Below are 18,936 nucleotides of genomic sequence, written 5' to 3' on the forward strand. Positions count from 1 at the left end.
CACACACACACACACACACACACACACACACACACACACACACACACACACACACACACACACACACGCTTATACCCCCAAAGATGAACACCCACAAAGCTGAAGAGCTCCTGGTCTATCCTTGGCCTTGACCTCAGCTCTAGAGAAGCAAGTCATAAGGAGAGGCCTGAAGTAGAAGGTTGAAGCAAGAGACTGAGAGGACAGAAAGGAGGGAGGGAGGGAGGGAAGGAGGGAGGAGAAGGAGGAGAGGGTGAGGGGGCCTTAGACAAGATTGATGGCCTCGTTGCCATTAAGAAAAAAATTAGCCGGTGGCGGCTATCATATTAAAGGGTGAAGAAGCCGTGAATTATTTTCTTAAAGATCTTATCGCTTACAATGATAATTTTACCTTCCAAAAGGCCACTTTTAATGAGGCGAAGAGCCAGGCAAAAAGTCATGATTTAATGCCAGGATTTTTTTTTTTCAAAACACATTTTACTGCTTTTTGGTCCATGTTTAAAAAGCGCCAGTGACCTTTTTTTATTCCGCTTGCCCCAGGTGTAATGCTGAGGCCTCTCAGGGCTTCTAACCTAGAGAGAATGAGAGAGAAAGAGAGACCACAGTAGAGGTTTTCTCATGGTGGGGGGGGGGGGGGGACTACATTGTTCCCCTTCCTTAGCATCTTCCTTGAGACCAGAGAAGTACATTGCCTGACAGTATCTCTTTCTGGGCTGGGGCTGAGTCACTCACCAGCCCTTTATAGGGTTTAGCTGGGTAAAGAACAAGCTCCTGGTTACACCACCCCAGGCCCTTTGCAACCTCCTCTCTCCTCCAGCTACTGGATTATGGACAAGTCAAGGAAGGGAGGTGCCTCTTCCCTTCAGATGTGCAACATGGCCACAGAATGCAGGTCACATCCTAAGGCTCAGTCGGAGATGAAGGATAAATGGCTGCTCCATCTTTTCCAAATTGCTTTCTTTGGGCTGTCACTGGCGATTTGGCATGGTTTTCTAGGCTGGGGCAGACTCTGAGGGAATTGTGTGCTTCCGGCTCAGAGCTGGAGAAGGTGGGGGGAGGAAGTATGGATTGCTTTCAGGCCTCTGGGCCACCCCCCTATTTGCAGCTGAACAGGCCTTGGCAAGAGCTGGCTCTCAGGCTGAACGTGCCATGTGGTATTTAGAATTGTGGTGCTTGCACACAATTTAAAGCAGACAGTTTATTAATCTAAACTGCAGGCATATGTAGAAGAGGCCATGTGGGATTGACATGGGGGGATTAGTTTTGCTGGGGTTTTTGCTGGGGTCATCGCCACAGCACGGGGATAAATGGACCCAGCATACCTCCCTAGCTGCACGCAGGAAACTCATACATACTATTTAATTTACTGTCTCCATAGTAGGGCAGCCATCAGCCTGCATTAGGGGCAAGCAGGGTGACTGGTATGCAGCTTTACCCCCAACCCTTCAAAGGGATCCCAGAATGTCTGCTCTCTAAGGGAGAACAAAGTATGTGTGGTTCAGCCTACTTAGAATCCTTACCCACTGGGCAGATTAGCCAGAGCAGTGATGGACCTTCTATAGGGGTCTACACCTTATCCCCTTCCACAACCAGACTCCCAAGCCTGACCACATGCCTTTAAAAATCTCAAGAGTAGCCTTCTGTTTTCTGCTATCCTTTCTGCCTCACTACTAAAAGCTCCATAGGATTGGGAACTCCAGGGAACTGCTGTAGGTCTCACTCAGTCTGAGCCACATGTCCTTTTCTTCTTCCAGTCCCTCCTATTGTCTGCTTCCATCAAGAGGGAAGGAGAGTCTCCAACAGCATCACCACACTCATCTGCCACTGATGACCTGCACCACTCAGACAGATACCAGGTGAGGAGGTGTGACAGTTAGGTCACCTGGGAGAGAGCTTCAAGGCCATCCATGGTGTTAACTCCTCCCACCTTGGGAGACCAGAGGCCTGAACTATGTTTGGAACCTCTGAGTCTAGTGCCCCAAGTGAACTCAGAAGGCCCAGGTGTCAGGGAAAGGGCCTTATTAAAAAGATGGATTTGAAGGTAAGATGCCAAGGTTCTTTAGGCTCTATTAAGAAGTATCATTCGGGATTTTGTTTCATGAGAGACCCAGAAACAGCCTTGTATCACTGAAGATTTCAAACTTCAAATCTGGATCCCTTGAATATTAACCCTGCAGACCTGCCAATCCATGGTATCAGGACAGAAAGAGAAACAGGCAGACACTGTGGGTATCTTAGGCAAACAGGGAATAATCACATTACTAATGATTAGAGCAGGAAGGAACCTTAAAAGTAACAGCATAGCTATAGATGGGCTTTCTTTGAAGTAGGAAGAAAAGAGAATGTTCCCCCAGAAGCCTTGGTTTGAGTAGAAGAGCACTGCCTTTGGGAATTCCCATCTGATGGAAGAAAACAAGGTCCTGCTCCAAGAAACATGTGTCTAAATGGCAACAGAGATTCTAGAGAGCCAAATGTAAAAGGGGGAAAGGCAGCCCTGATCTGATGTGGAAAGGCAGAACAGCAGGGGACTGGTAAGCTAGGTAAAGATCCATGGTCCCTGCTGGCACACAGGAGGTCTTGGATGGAACTAAACAAAGGTGTGCTCTTAGGCACTCTTTCCTCCCAGCTGATACAACCTGGCATCAGGGTACAGAGCCTGGAGATTGGAATGCCAAGTTTGGGCTGGACACCAGCCTCTGCTGGCACCTTTTGTGATGAATGATTTTGTGTAGAACCCAAACTGCACAGCCCAGAGTGCCAGTACTAAGGAGGGAACCCTGCTCACTGACTGCTTGGGGTTTCTTTGTACTGATCCTGGGGCTTGAACCAGGGCCCAAGCCCTGTCCGTGAACTTTTTTGCTCAAGGCTAGCACTCTACCACTTGAGCCACAGTGCCACTTCCGGCTTTTTTCTTTTTGCTTATGTGGTGCTGAGGAATCAAACCCAGGGCCTCATGCATGCAAGGCAAGCGCTCTACCACTAAGCCACCTTCCCAGCCCCACAGCTCCACTTTCATTGGAAAAAAGAGTCTCATAGACTTTCCTGAGCTGGCTTGGAACCATGATCCTCAGATCTCAGCCTCCTGAATAGCACCCAGCTCATGAACTGTTTTTATTCTTTTTTTTTTTTTTTTTTTTTTGGTACTGAGGATTAAACCAGGATGTTGCATTTGCTAGGCAAGCACTTTGCCATTAAGCTACATACTAGCCCTCATGAACTCTGTGTCAACTCCTGGGATACATTGCCCTGGTCCAGACAACATGGTTCAAAGTGCAGAAAAGACCCAACTCTAGAAATTCTGGTCTGAGAAGGAGACAAGGCTATGTCCTGAAGAGTTCCAGTTCAAAGAATAGGCAGAGGCATGCTTCAGGGCCCCATACTCCCTCCTCACTCACAGCATGAACCTAACTACCTACCTGCTGAACCATAAAGAAGAACCAACAGGCAGAAAAGCCTCAACTCCCAAACTTCCATTCCTATCCTCTAGTATTCTCTACAGACTATGAGGAAAGCCTTTGCCTAGAAAGGTACACATATGACCATACACACACACATACACATACACACACACACACACACACACACATGCACCCACAAATCCATATGTAGTGCTTTACATACAATTCAATATGGGAAGAGCGGAAACCCCTAAAGCCAATCCAGGTGTCCTTCAAAAGTTTCTAGCACCAGATTATGACCCAAATTATAGGCTCTAAAGTATACTTTTTAAATAACAGATTCTATAATAACTTCTAAATAACTTCCTCTAAGATAAAATTTACTCCTTTGCATAACCCAGGCTTTCAGCCATTTAGATTTAGTATTTCCAACTTCCCTTACTGATAACTGCCTTCCAAGAATGCAAAGGCCTCTGTTCTCTGCATAAATGTTCCCCCTCCTCCTCCTAGAAGGAGGCCCTTCCAATGTGGTGGCTTAATTATCATTACAGAAGCTACTTCTTTAAAGAAACTATACTCTTTAAAGGATATTATTTCATTCCTATCCATCAACTTTTTTGTTGTTGTTGGTCCTGGGGCTTGAACTCTGGGCTTGGGTGCCAACCCTCAGCAATTCAGCTCAAGACAAGGGCTCTACCACTAGAGCCACAGTGCCACTTCTGGTTTTCTGGAGGTTTATTGGAGATAAGAGTCTCACAGACTTTCGTGCCTGGGCTGGCTTTGAACCGTGATCCTCAGATCTCAGCCTCCTGAGTAGCTAGGATTACAAGCATGAGCACTGGTGCCCAGCTTATCAACTTTTTTTTTTTAATTTATCCTTCAACATTCTGCCCAAATGCCATCTCTTCCAAAAAGCCTTTCTAGATTAGCTATCGCTTTTTATGACCTTTGTGAGACCCTGTTATGTCCTACCACTCATCTTATTGTGACCATATTGTGACCACTCTGGTATGTTTCTGTTACCTATTATTGGATAGCAAACTATCCCAAAATTTGTTGGCTTACCACAAGTTAACATTTCTTGGGATTCTGTGAGTTCACTAGGCATTCCTTCATTTATGCAGCTCATTACACAGCTGGGCTAGAAAGTCCAAAATGGAGTTTGGAAGTACCCTATTTCTCTCAGCTTCTTTACTTAGCTGTCACTGGGTAGTGCCCCACCAAGGGAATGAAAGACAAAGCTGCAAGCCTTCTTGAGGCTAGAATCTGAAATTCACATCCATGATTTCTACCACTTTCTATTAAGCAAAGCAAGAGCAAAAAGTTAGCTTTTAATCAAGGGATGAGGAAATGCAGCTCTTGAGAGGAGAAGCTGAAAAGAATTGTGGCCAATTTAATCTATCACAATGAATCTGACTCTTCTCTAGACTTGGAGTTCCTCCAAGGCAAAGACCTTGTCTTATCCTTCCTTTACTCAAAGGTTTATCTAGTACTACTCATGCTCAGTCCAAAGTCCTTGCCTTCAAGGGGTTAGATTTGCAAATAGATCATTATGGCCCAGTGTTTTAAGTGCTATGAGAAAGGTATAAATAAGTTTCTAAAAGCAGCATGGAAGGTGGAAAACCAGAACGAGCATCACAGAGGAGATACAGACTGAACAAGGAAGAAATGAATCTCAGATAAAGGCACTTGGCATAATGCTGTAGCATGTAATGATGTATTGAGGGACCTGTTAACAGCTCTGCTGGGATGGAGAATGCTCACTGATGTTAGAAGGGAAACTAGTGGGAAAGGAAGATGGAAAGTAACCCAGGAACTAATTGGGTATCACCTGCTCTTTACACAATGCCTAGCCAGTAGTTGCCTTGATATGTAATTAGGTATGTGTATGTTTTTTTTGTTTTGTTTTTCATTTTTAGTGCCAGTCCTGAGGCTTGAACTGAAGGTCTGGGCACTGTTCCTGATCTGTGCTCAAGGCTAGTGCTCAACAACAGCTCCACTTCCAGCTTTTTTGGTAGTCTCATGGACCATCTTGCCCAGGCTGGCTTTGAACCCCAATCCTCAGATCTCAGCCTCCTGAGTGGCTAAGATTACAGACCTAGCCACCAGTGCTGGGCTTTTTTTTTTTTTAATCATTTAACCAGGTCTTTAAAGCAGAGGGTACTGGTTTCTGTTTTGAATCCTAGCCCATGCTGAGAAGGTGGAATCTTTAAGAGATAGTAGGTAAGGTATGGTCATTGGGGCATGCCCTCAAAAGGAAATTTTCAAGACTCCAGTCTCTTCCTTTTTCTTTGGCTTTCCCAACATGAGGTGAACAGGTTTTCTTTACCAGGTGCTCCTGCCATGCTATGTTGCACAGGCAAAGAGTAACAGGGCCAACTAATTAGGCTATAACCTCTAAAACTGTGAGCCAAATAAACCTTTTCTCCTAATAGGTTGATTGCTTATTTGTTATGATAATTGAAAACTGAATAACACGTAACAATCTAGGATTCAGGGTACTCAAACTCTAGTCCAAATTTTGACTCAATTCTCATAATTTAGGTTAGAGAAGTCACTTCCCTTTTCGATGCCTGTTTTCTTAGCAATAAATATGAAGCCATGGATCCTTGACTGGGCCTTAAAAGCAGAGGGTATTGGTTTCTGGTTTGAATTCTCACTGAGAATAAAGGAGGGCCCAAAAGGGTGCATCAGACTAGATTTCAGATGGGCCTTTTGGAGACATTCTAAATCCAAACTAGAGCAATCCTCCAGCTCTGCACTGGGGTCAGGGCTTCTGTCATGGTGTCCTTGCCTCACTGCTCCCCACTTTACTGATATGCTAGGTGATAAAATAGATATGATTCTCAATATAATGGGCAAATATAGTCAAAATATATGTCATCAGAGGAAAGCCAAGGAACTGTGAAAACGCAAGAGGAAGCAACACACTAAGCATTGGGATGAGAGACACAAAGGCTTGCCCAGTGTTTTAAGGATGGACAAGTTAAACAAAGAATACTGGGGGTAGGGGAGAGCATCTAGCCCAGCTTACAGAACATGGGGTGCTCAAGAAGCTCAGCAAAGCTAAGTGTCCGGAGTTCAAGGAAAGTTAGACGTGGTAGAAGAGACTGGATACGCAGCCAGGGCAGGCCCTTATCCCATGTTACAGATCTTTTAGGTGGAAAAAAAAAAAAAATCACTGAACAGTTTAAGCAAGGGGAAACAATTTTATACAAAAATGTGGAGGATAGGTTGCAAGGACAGAAACTGAAGAGTAACAGAGGAGCTTAGAGACAACTGCAAAGTGAGAACGCTAATGAGATTAAAACCAGAGCATTAACAAGGAAGGTAGGTAGGCGTAGCCACTGAAATAACACTGAAAGATGTCTTTATCAATGCCAGGACCATGCTAGGTTCTGGGTTTATCTAAATGATTTATTTGCACACGAGTGGTCAGCCTACCAATAAAAAAGTTATGCAAGCTATGAGGGTAGACGTAGACGTACACCATTTTTTTCCAGTAGGCTAAAAGGTTGAGTAGGAGATGTAGAAGAGATGGCTATGAGAAAAATTAAGGTATCTTTAAAGGTAGATTCCCCAGCTTTAGAGAGTTGAGTGTGAAGGATGAATGCAAGGGTGGGGGTCAAGGGCAACTTCTGAGTAGACGATGGCACCCCGCTATGAACTGGGAACCCAGAAGGAAGGCACCTGTTCGGGGGATGTTGAAGTCGGTGTTGGCCGTAATGAGTATGCAATGCCTGTGAGAGGTCCAGAGGTGTCCGGCAGACAGAAATGTTGGGAATCCTCTGAACAGGGCTGCGATGGGCTGAGGGCCGAGTCGGCGACGGTGGGGTGGCCAGAGGATGACTGGGAATTCCGACTCCTGGCCCCCTAGCAAAGCGCGGCCCCACGGAGCCACAGCGACCCGACGGCCGCGCGGGAAGCCGAGGCCCCTCCAGGCCCGGCCGGAAGGAGTCCCGCAGAGGGAGGAGCGTGGGGCGGGGGCAAGGTCCCCGCAGCCGCTAAGGCCGGGGCGGGTAGAGTTTAGGGGCGGTAGGAGGGACCCCGGGGACAGCCCCAGCCAGTTGGCTGGAGTGCAACACGCGGCTTCCTGGTCCCAGTCCGGCCAACCCCCAACCCTTGGTGAACTTTCACCCCCAGCGCGCGACGGCGGCGGATCACGTGACCAAGGCCAACATGGCCGCCGCCGCTGCTGGGAGCTGAGGTGCCGCCACCGCCGGGCAGCCGGGGGGAATCCGCCCGCATCGCCGCCCTCGCCGGCCGGGCGGCCGCGGGATCCAGAGAGCTGGAGGCCGGGGCTGGGGCGGCACCGCGCGGCGGCCACGGGGTCCTAGTAAAGCAGTCCCGGCGGCTATGCCGAGGGCCCGGAGCGGCCGGCGGAGCAGGGGCACCGGCGGGAGGGAGGAAGTAGGTTTGTTTACGGGCTGTTTGGGGCGGGGCGCGCTTGGGTAGGGGTCGGGTGTTGGGGCAGGGGACCAGGACTCCAGGCCGCACCTGACGCTCTTTTCCCCCTCTTCTCTTTTTTTCCCCCTTTTGCATCTGCCGGGGATTTTTCTCCCAGACCTTCCTGCGAGTGCGAGCCAACCGGCAGACCCGGCTGAATGGTGAGTCTGGTCCGGCCCCTCCCTCCGCCCCACCCCCGGCCTCCTCTCGTACTGCCCGCAGTCCTTGCCTTGCCTCGGTCTTCTCTACTGGGGCCCACAGGTTCCTTTGCAGTCACCGCATCTGAGTATGTGCAAACCAAGGCCTCAGTTTCCTCGTCTGTCTAATGGAGGTTATGGTTCCCAGCTCTTGCTGAAAGCCTCTCTAAAGCCCTGAAGAACCCTGGGGGGCAATAAGTGTCGGAGAATGAGGAACAAGCCACACAATTCCAATCGGGAGCTCAGCTTTGAATTTGCTAACTGCTGGGACCTCACTATACAAGCCGGCGGGGCGCTGAGAATGTTTTTCTTCTAGTTTTTAATCAGTGCCCAGTAGTGTGAATACAGCCTCTCTGCTGCGACTTGACAATGCAGTGAGATCTGGAGTTCCCACGGCAACAGGAACTAACTCATCCGAGGGCTCTTTGAGTTATCAGTCGGCCCACATTTCACAAAGGTGATCAGCGTGTGCTCGACAGCTCTTAGAGGCCTTCTCTGAAAGCAGCCCATATATGCACTACCTGGCGGCCCCCTTCTGGATTCAACCCTCTGGAGCATTCCTGTTTGCTGAACACAATTGAATGGTCCTCGCTTTTTGTGCTGGTGTGGTTATATGGGGGTTGATTTTAAGGGGCTTAGGGTCTCTGGGCCAGCTGGTAAGTGAATGAGAATGTTGTAGTTCAAGATCCCATGTCTATTTGGTTGCCTCTACCAGGCTCAGCCCCAACCTGGAAAAAGGGAGAGCTGGCACTATGTTAAGCACCACTCTATCACACCTCTAAGAGAAAATGTTACGCACGTTTTGCAAATAAGGAAACGTTGGGTCTGAGAGGTGAAAGTTACTTGTTTAAAATCACACAGCTGGTATGTAGCTAAGTCATAATTGAACTGAAATTTGTTTACTTCCCAAACTTGTGCTTCTCCAAATGTTGCCATATACCTCCTTGGCAAATGCTTTGTTTTATTCCAACTTCTAGGTAGCCTTCAATAGAGAACAAAACTTCTTGCCAAACTGCTTAGTTCAGGACTTAGAAGAAGAATGGAAAGGGGTAGGGGAAAATCTGTGTACTTGAGACTGTCCAGATGAAACAACCCATCAGGTGCTTTTCTGGGCCTAGCTTCTGTTGGCCTAGGTGTCCTGGACAAAGAACATCAAGAAGTCCCAAGATTCTTTTTCTTTTTTAAAAAAATTCAATCACTGATTCTTTATTGATACATTGTTATCAGCCTCTTTTACCCAAGAATGCACTCAAACTCTAGGCAGGTGAGGATCCTTTGTGTTGACACACTACACCATACTAGGTTTCTAGAACTATCAGTGCCCTTGAATTTCTGATGTCTTGTACCCGTTCTTTATCCCAGATCTGGCTCTGGAGTGTCAAGGCTGCCTGAACCTGGGATTCCAAGGGTTAGATCACCCTTACAAGGGGCCCCGCAACATAGTCACATTTCTATAGTAGAAAACACAGGCAATTGGAGAGATAATCTGGGCTACAGATCAACATTTCTCAGATTCTATACTCAGTTCTGGTAGCTTTCCCTTCTGTTCTGGTCTTTGTAGGGCTACTGCGCTGGAGCTGGAAAAGCTCCCTGCCTCAGACATGTAACCAGCAGAAACTTGTAGCCCTAGTACCTACAATGGGATGTCTTGCTCATACTACTCAGTTGAAGGAAGGACCCTGGGTATAGGATAATATTGTATTCAGTGGAATCAGGCCTGGTTCCAATCTTGCCTTTGCCACTTGTTAACTACTTGGACAAGTTCCTTGATAGCTTTAAGCTTTGGGTTTCTTTTTCTGTTAAAATGTAGAAATGCAATCTTAGCTTCAGGATATAGACTTAAGTCAGATTCCAGTGTAAAGTACCAGGCTCTGAGCCTGAAATGCAGTAGAACCTCTAAATTGTAATATCAGCTGTCACCTCGTTCCTCTCTGATGCATTCATGAAGTTCCAATCAAGGTCAACATCCATAAGAAAGTTCTTCGTGGCCCTTCAGTAGGGAATCTTTACCTTCTTGGCCGACTCCCATTCTCTCCATCAGTGTGGTCTCAGAGTGGCCATCTTTGATCCTGCCATTGCATCTTGGGAGGGGTAGAAGGAAGAGTCCCTTGTTTTGACCCCTTCCTGCTTCACTGACAGGAAAGCTGCAGAGAAGGATTAGTGAGCTAATTAGAAATGATTGCATCTCTCAGCATTAATTAGCAGTGCTGAGGGCTTGCAGTGTGCACTTTGGAACTGAACCTCCTGCAGGACAGCATGGCAGGCAGTCCTCTGCCTCTGGGGCCAGCCAAGCCCCTCCACACTGATTAGAAATGATAGGACAGGTTTGGGTTTGCATAATAAGGCCCACCCTGTCCAGGTACCCTGGACCTTCTGACCCAGCTGCCTAAGGTCTGACTCAGACCCTCTATAACCTTATGACTAAGCCTCAGTCCCCTTTCGTATATAGTGGAACATGTGCACATCAGAGAAATTCCTCTTGGGATGATCTTAGGTGGGATGTTAGGGACCATACATCAGGGCTTTTGGCCCTAGACCCAAAGTAAACTGATAAGTAAACAGCTGACCAAATCCAACCCCTAGAAGAATCTTGGGTCTCGATCTGGGTAGATAACAGCAATATGAGGTGTCCCTTGCCTGTTGGACTCATGAGTACTACAGGTATGGACAAATAGGTTGAGCTTGAGCCAGCTGTGACCAAAGAGCCACATAATGTCCATACTCCCTGCACCAGTTTCTTCCCAGATGTTCTGGGCAATGCCCAGTCACCAAAGGAGTAAGAGACACTGTAAAATGAGGACCATGTCAGGCACTTAATATAAGGACTAATGGCTGGCAGCAGGTCAGGGTGTGTTAGCTCCACTGGGACTGAGCCACAAAGCTACAGTGACTAGAGTCTGCTTATTTTGTGCTTTGTTTTCCATTTGTCTGTGCAGCTCGGATTGGGAAAATGAAACGGAGGAAGCAAGATGAAGGGCAGGTATGTCCCCTGTGCAACCGCCCCCTGGCAGGATCGGAGCAGGAGATGAGTAGGCATGTGGAGCATTGCCTTTCTAAGGTAGAGGGGCTATTGCCGCCACCTTCCTCCTCCCACCTTCCCCTGACACTAGCTGCTGACTGCTCCTAAATCTGTGGGCTCTTGGGGTCTCCACGTGCTCTCAGCTGCTTCTTTCCCTGCACTCTTTGCCCTTATCCTTTGCTTTTACTCTCACTCCTTCCTTGGGCCTATATGGAAAATTATTGGGAAGGGGCACAGCTCTTTATCCTCTAGGTTGGTTTTACTTCAAAGATCCCGAGAGCCAGGGGCCCAGCTGGCATACTACAGCAGGGACTAGGGCTGTGCTTTCCTTGCAGGCTCTAGGGAGCAAGTAGGGATGGTCGGGCCCTGCATGATTCTACTCTACTCTTTACAGAGGGAAGGCTCCTGTATGGCTGAGGATGATGCTGTGGACATTGAGCATGAAAACAACAACCGCTTTGAGGAGTATGAGTGGTGTGGGCAGAAGCGGATACGAGCCACTACACTCCTGGAAGGTGGCTTCAGAGGTACTAGCAGCTGATACATAGGCAGTGGCACCCTGGTGGCCAGGCTTTTGGTGGTATCTCTATCCAGTGGAAGCCACAAGGCCATAGCTAGTGACTGGTCATCTGTTGTACCACATGGGAACTGCTAGTGGTGGGACGCCTTTGTGACCGTGCTGCCTGCGGTGTGCATATTAAAATGGATGTATTTGGGTGGGGAAATGGAATTGTGAGGCTGCAAGCTAGGAGTGACGAGGGGGCTCTCAGCCTCGGGTGATGCATTGAAGGTGACAGCCAAGCCGCGTTAGCACCTGCATAAAATATTAAAGGGACGGTTATGCATTTATCACTCCATCCCTCTTAAGGCTGATAAATGAGAATCCAGCAACCTGCTGTACACCTCCAGCATTGGGGGCCCTGAGGGCTTTCAGGCAAACACATTGGATTTTCCTCCTCCTCCTCCTCCTTAGTCCTATGTCAGGGAAATCAGTTACAAAGGAGAGAGTGAGTTATGGCAAAATTTGACCTCCCATGAGCTTCATTGGTGAATCTAATTTTAGCTCTGATCCCATCCTTTCTCCCTGGGCGCCCTCTGCCCTGAAGCAAGAGGGGCTTGGGCCCAGCTGCTCCCTGTTCCCTGGATTCTCCCCAATTGCTGTACAGGAGTTTTCACATGGCCCCGCCCATCTCCAGGGCTCTCCCAGCTCCTTGGTGGGACATGGTTGCCCCCTCCTGATCAGACAGCAGAATTAGTTGAGTGCACAGGGTCAGTGTTCTGTCACACTCCCCTTGCCATGGCAGGGGAAAGGAGTATCTATTTGCCTCCTGGCCCTCCAGCCCTTTCCTATTTCTGTCTACATACACAGCTGGCACTGCAGCTTGGGGTCATTAAGGGAGCCAGCCTGCTTCCCATCTGCCTCCTGTTTGCTGGTAACACACTTGGGAGTACCACTGTATATGGTCCCTGGGGAATCACACAGCAGCTGCTAAGGGGGATCTTGCTTCCTTGGGGCCATACCACCTGGGCCACGGTAATAAGGACTGGTCTCTGCAGTGCCAGACTAGGTGAAGGGGCTAAGAGTTCAGATGGGACCTTATACCTTTAGGCTTCTCTCAGATGTCCCATGGGTCAGATGACAAGCCAAAACATAAGTCAGAAAGGTTAAACAATTTCCTTGAACCTGAGCTGGACAGTGTTAGTAGTTGCCATTGCATTGTTTTCATGCATGTGCTGGAAGTTCTAGCATATCTTAGGCCTTGAATGAACAGAGCCTGTCCCGCTGCCGCCACCACCACCCCTCCAGCCCAGGAATTATGCACACAGGTGTGTGGTGACAGTCTCAGCAGGTCAGTTCCAGAATGCTGCGCTGCCTGGCTTTGTTGGCAGCTGCAACTATTCATGTCTTCCATTGCTGTAGCAACTTAATAAGTTTTCCTGGCATAGAACTGAACCTTATGGCTTCTGGGCACCTGACTGGATTTGGGGAGGGACAGGCTGCGCAGAACCTGCTGATTTGGCTAAGTCTTTCCCCAGTGCTGGGATGGGCTGACAGAGCCACGTGAGGGACTCTTAGGCCCTGGGCGGGTATCAGTTTTCCCTGAGTGTTTACACTGTGAGGTTGTTTCTTTCAAGAATTCCTGAGGAGAGTTCAAAGGGGCTTTTCTTTGAACGATTTGGAGAGCGGAATGAGAGTGAGACTTGAAGAGGGAACAAGGCTGGAGGTGCCTTTATCTGCAGAGAATTGCTGCAGCTTTCCTGATAGAAGCTGCTGCCGCCTCTTAAACAGCTTAGTGCAGTCAAAAGACAGGCTGACTTGAAAGGCTGTTTTACAGCGAGATCAGCGGGGGCCACGAAGCAGAGAGCGGGCTCAGTGGAGCGGAGGAGGCTGAGCCTCCTCAGTGGGGGGGGGGGCTATCAAAGGGAGCTCCTGGCTGATCCTGACTGCCTCTGCCCCCAAAACCGTGCCTGCAAAAGCTGACCATCTGTCAACCTACCCTTCCTGGCCAGGACCACTAGGCCCCAACTCTTGGGGGGGTTGGGTGTGGCCCTGCCAGGAGGGCTGGTGTCAGTGCAGCGCATTGATCGCCCGCTGGGCGGGCCAGGCCGCAAGCCGGGCAGCGCGTGCTTAATGTGATTGAAAGGCAGTTAAAATGGCGGTGACCTTTTCAGGAGGAATTAGATTGCCTGCCAAGACCGGTTAGAGGGAGTGATAACGCCAGCTGAAGAAGCTGCCCAGCCGACTTCAGAGAAAGGAAGGCAGAGGCAGGATGAGCAGGCGAGCAGCAAGGCCCATTTAAGCCTTCTGTGTGTGCTGACAGAACAGAGATTGCTGTCCTTGTTAGATATGAAAGCATTGAAGAATTGCAGATAAGTTCCTCTATCCGATCATCACCTGTTCCTCCTCCCAAACTAGGACTCCTTCGTCATCCTCAGCAATGCTTTCCACCTGGCCCCCAGAAGCTGGTCTAATGGGTCAGATCTGTTGCCTTGAATGTAGTCTACTGTGGGAGGCGGTGGATAAGTAAGCGTTTTGATGGAGACACTTGGCAAGGGAATCGGCCTTTGGGATGGGGACCTGTGGTTACTGATGGGAAGCCCAGCTATCTTGGAACTAGGAGTGCTTTAAATTGGTATTTTAGGGCAAAATAAAGGACCAAAAAACAGGAAATTTTCAATAGATCCCAGTTAAAAAAGATATTTTCTTCCAATCCTGGGGCTTGAACTCAGGGCCTGGGCCCTGCCCCTGAACTTTGTTGCTCAAGGCTAGCACTACCACTTGAGCCACAGCTCTACTTCTGGCTTTTTGGTGGTTAATTGAAGATAAGGGTCTCATGTTTTCTGCCCTGGTTGGCTGGATTCAAACCTTGATCCTCAGATCTCAAACTCCTAAATAGCTAAGATTACATGTGTGAGCCACTGGTGCCTGGCTAGATTTTTTTTTTTTTTTGTCGGTTGTGAGACCTGAACTCTGGGCCTGGGTGCTGTCCCTCAGCTCTTCATCTCAAGGCTAGCACTCTACCACTTGAGCCACAGCACCACTTCTGGCTTTTTTCTGCTTATGTGGTACTGAGGAATTGAACCCAGGGCCTCATGCATACGAGGCAAGCACTCTACCACTGAGCCAACTTCCCAACCCTAGATTTTTTTTTTTAAGAGCCAAGAAAACAGATAAAGGTTTCAAGAATATAAGTTGTAAGAGATTTTTGTGTTGAGGAAACATGCTAACTTTGTTGGTACTAGGAGAGATTCTCAAGCTATAAGCTGTAGCAGCCAATTGTCCACTCAAAACTTGAGATTTCTTAATTAACTGCTAGTACTATTTATATAGCAGCAGCACACAGAGCTTGATACTCCACTCAAAAGAGATCAGCACTTAGCAATAGATGTTCCTCTGGGGTACTCTGCCAAACCTGCGCAGAGCAGGGGTCTATCCAGGCTACAGAAATGGGCCACCAAAAAGCACTTATGATGAACCTGCCCATACGTAGTCAGAGAAGATATGTGACTATTGAGGGATGGCATGCTTCATCTCTCATTTCCTAACTCTAGCTGTTCCTAGTCTCTGCACAAGAGACCTCTGGTGGTAAGCTATGGGCCTTCCTTGTATTGATTACCAATGAGAGTTTACCTGGCTTCGTTTGGAGGGCCCCCCACCAAAAAAAAAAAAAAAAAAAAAAACATCATGTGAAAGGGATATAGAACATGGGAAGGATTAGTTTCAAATAAGTGACAGGAAGCTACAATGCAAGTGGCAAGTATCTGCAGCTGTCTTTGAGCCCTAGAGGGATGCATTGCTGGGATCTAGCATGAAGCCCTAGAAGCAAACAGGTAAAATAGGAAGAGAACAGATACTGAGACATTTATTGTGAAGGTTTCTGCCATGCCAGATCCCAGTCTAAGGACTGTATCTTTCTTAAGTTCCTGTCCTAGCTTTATGCTAGTTCTAAGTAGCCTGGAGTAAAGAGTCATGGAGAGAATAAGAGAACAGTTTTGTCACAGCTCTTTTGAAGCTTATCAAAACTTTAGCACCAAATTATGGGGCAAAAAGCTAAGAGGTATTGTGAAGCCAGAAATAATAGGCCTTGGCCAAGCTGCTCCTTTAGCATGCCGGTTCCCAAAAGCTAGAGGCCCCAAGTGTTTAAATGATACTGGGCGCAGCTCTGCTCTGTGGTCCTGTCAGTATAGGTGTGGAACAAGACATGGCAGGGGGTAGCCTTAGAATGGAGAGGTTGACTGTCTTAACTCTCTACCACTTTTAGTTATGATTGTTACCTGGTGGGAGGGGTGAAAAGAGATGGCAAGGAGCTAGACCTCTTCTGTCCCCTGTGGCAATAGACAGGATTTAATCGCCTTTTGGAACACAATTGTTAAGCTGGGACAGACAGAGTGCAGGCAGAAGAAGCAAGTATCAATGGTTTTAAACGGCGTCTGTCTCTGTGCGTCTCTCCTGACGTGAGGCAGTGAAACACGTTATCGAGGAGGCCCGGAAAGTGGCTAAGTGCGTTTGACACACGCCAACTCCCTGCCTCCACACTGGATAATTGCATTGTCAACTGTTCAGCGAGGTGGCAGGTGACACTGCAGGCCGATTGATTGTCCCGCATCGCAGCTCCCCAGACTGTCAGCTCCCCAATCGATGGCGTTTACACAAGACACCGTAACTGCATCTGTAACTAATTCCAGTGTAAAACTCCCCGGAAGCTGCTGCCCCTGCCCTCCCTGTTGGTGAGCATTGGGCTCTGGATGGCCTCAAGACTTTCTCCCTGGGCTCTGGTTTGGTTGGAAGCAGCAGGTGAAGAAATCGATGGCTCCTTTTTTGTGGTTTCAGGTTCTAGGACATTACTACCCCCAGTAAACCAGCTTCTCCAGTTTCTCAATCAATCATGTGATCAATTGATTAAATTAACAGTGATCTTTTTTTTCCCCTTCTCAGTGACCCAGGAAGAAATGAGTTTATTGGAGAAGGGTAATTTTCATAAAATTCAGACTTACATATCATTTCTGAACTTCACCTTCTCCCATTGTGTTACCAAGTATTTACTAGAAGGAAAGGGGTTTTCTGCATGTTCAGGGTTGGACAGCTGACTTGGCTGGGCAGAATTGACCTTCAGATTTGGTTTGCCTGCAAGAGCCCAGCCTTTTATGTCACTTTCATCTGGGGCAGAACCATAGTAAGAGGCCACCTTTGTGACTTAGGGGTGCTCTGGCGCATCTTGGAGGTCCATGGAACTGAGTTCTTCCCAGGACAGCAGCAGCAGGAGTGGCAGCTTGCCTGTTACTCCCAGAGCTACATGGAAGAGGAGCCAGAGACTTGGAAAGAGCTATCTGTGCCATCTTGCCTCTGAGTACTGGCTTGGGATATTCCAGCAGCTGAGAACATAAAATGACTGTGGAGCCTTCCTCGAAACGAGGGGGAGGGAGGTGGGGGCAAGCTGGCAGAGGCTCTGTCTGCATAAAATGGCTTTATGGCCGTTTCTTTTTATTATGATTCTGCCAGAAGTCAGCAAGTGACATTTCATTAAGAAAATAAAGTTTAATGTGCTGGGAAGGAGGTTGGAGCAGGCTGGGGCAAGCACCAGAGTGAAATTGGTGGTGGCAGCCTGATGCGAACACCTGTGGGGGTAGGGAGAGGTTCCCAACATGTGTCTTAGCTGGGGGATGGGTCAGGGTCAAAGGAGACTCCTCAGGCCAGAGGCAGAGAGGCCTTTTCCCTGGCAGACAAGATTTGTCATGCTTGCTCTCTCATCTCCCTTGTCAGAGGAACAGAAGGTGGCTGTCCAGTTGGGAGCTGGAGCATAGTAGGGAAGGCTGGATCCTGACAAGTTTCTGCAAGCCACTAGCCTACCAGTCCTGGCCTCTCTTATGGTGTGGGGTTTCCAGGCCCTCACTGAGAAATGTTTCCAGTATTTAGCCAGTATTATTGGGATGTGTAGTAAGGCAACTGCTGTGGGTCTGGCCAGCTCTACTGGATCATGCTAAGAACAGCAATGAGGCAGGCTTGAGATCCTTGCAGCTTTCTAGCTGGTGAGAGATAATACAGTTAGGGACATGTAATTTTGGAGTTACATAAGAAATTGAGTAGAGCTGGGTGCTAGTGGCTCATGGCTGTAGTCCTAGCTACTCAGGCTGAGATCTTGATATTGCAGTTCAGAGGTAGCCCAAGCAGAAAAGTCTGTGAGGTTCTTACCTCCAATTAACCAGCAAAAAGCAGGAAGTGCCCAGGCCCTGGGTTCAAGCCCCAGTACCAGCAACAAAAAGAAAAAAGTTTGGGTGACACCAAGGAAGAAACATGTACATCCACCACACAGAACCTGAAAGTCTGTTCTCAATACAAAAAGATTGAAAGAGGTGAGAAGTCATTCCTTCAGCAAGGATTTATATAGCAGCTACTCAGCATAGGCACTGCAAGTTAATGGTAGTATCATAAGTTGAGTTGAGTCAGACCTACCAAGTAAGCATTTGTTGTGTAGACAAGCGGGAGGTGGTTCACCAGTATGGGTGAGGATATGGGATATGGGATAGAGAGGATATGGGATATAGGAGACAAAATAGTTAGGTCCCACTGGAGTATGAGTCCTGGTGTAAATGAGCATGCAGTGAGACTGCAGAGGAGAGGGCGGGCAGGGTTTGAGGCCATTGGCTGCTTTGGCTGTCATTTACTCTGCTTTGTCAAGGGAATCATACTGGGCTCAGGAATGTTGCCATGATTGTCTGCTTCCTTTTTGCTCAACCTACTGGGTAGGGCAGGCAGTTGAACAGAGGCTGGCTCTTGAGCTGTGAGTAGTTGAGAAAGGATGGATGGCAGGGCGTGGAGGGTGCAGGCTGTAAGTGAACCTGATAGCTACATTCTGATTGATGGCAGAGTTTGTCTCCCAAACTGTCAGAGGGTTTATAGAGGTGCCACTCACCCACAAGGTAGGAATTGCTTGTCAGGACACCTGGCTGTGAACAGGAGACAGAGCTGTAAACTTGGTGTTTTCTCAGCTTAATGGCCCTGCTGCTGACCTGCCTGCTGCCTCAAGTGTATTGGGGCCTCTGGGTAGAGGGTAAATGAGGACTGTCAGGGAGGGAGCTTAGGCAGGATTCATTCCATTTCCTATCCTTGTTGCTTTTGTCTGGTATGGGTGGACTCAAGACTAGAGAGTGGAGGGATAAAAGAGATGAAGATACTTTTTCAGCCCTTGAAAGATGAACATCCCAGATGGTGTGAATAGCATGGACAAAGGTCTCAAGCAAGGTGTGTCTGAGGCACAGTGAGCAGTCTCCATGTCCATATGCATAGGCTCTGGACTGAAGTAAGATGAGAGAGGGTATAGAGTAACAGATACATGGACCTCACCAAGGAGTCTATAGAGTTGGCTGTGCATACAGTGGG

General features: G+C 48.2%; 1 protein-coding gene across 3 annotated transcripts in view; it reads left to right on the plus strand.

The window, feature by feature from the left end:
* Positions 1-18,936, plus strand: part of Rnf220 (ring finger protein 220) — a 228,203-nt gene that overhangs the window by 200,268 nt on the left and 8,999 nt on the right. Inside the window, exons 4-7 of one of the 3 annotated variants that reach the window (XM_042677087.1) lie at positions 1,752-1,853; positions 7,960-8,002; positions 10,975-11,096; positions 11,452-11,584. In XM_042677087.1, the coding sequence (XP_042533021.1) occupies positions 1,752-1,853; positions 7,960-8,002; positions 10,975-11,096; positions 11,452-11,584 (400 nt within the window). Of the gene's footprint in view, positions 1-1,751; positions 1,854-7,610; positions 7,806-7,959; positions 8,003-10,974; positions 11,097-11,451; positions 11,585-18,936 lie in introns of those variants that run through there. The other 2 variants (XM_042677092.1, XM_042677097.1) reach the window with 2 other exon arrangements.

The sequence above is a fragment of the Dipodomys spectabilis genome, unplaced genomic scaffold (genome assembly GCF_019054845.1).
Source record: "Dipodomys spectabilis isolate Male_0828 unplaced genomic scaffold, ASM1905484v1 ptg000002l, whole genome shotgun sequence".
In the NCBI taxonomy this organism is placed as follows: domain Eukaryota; kingdom Metazoa; phylum Chordata; class Mammalia; order Rodentia; family Heteromyidae; genus Dipodomys; species Dipodomys spectabilis.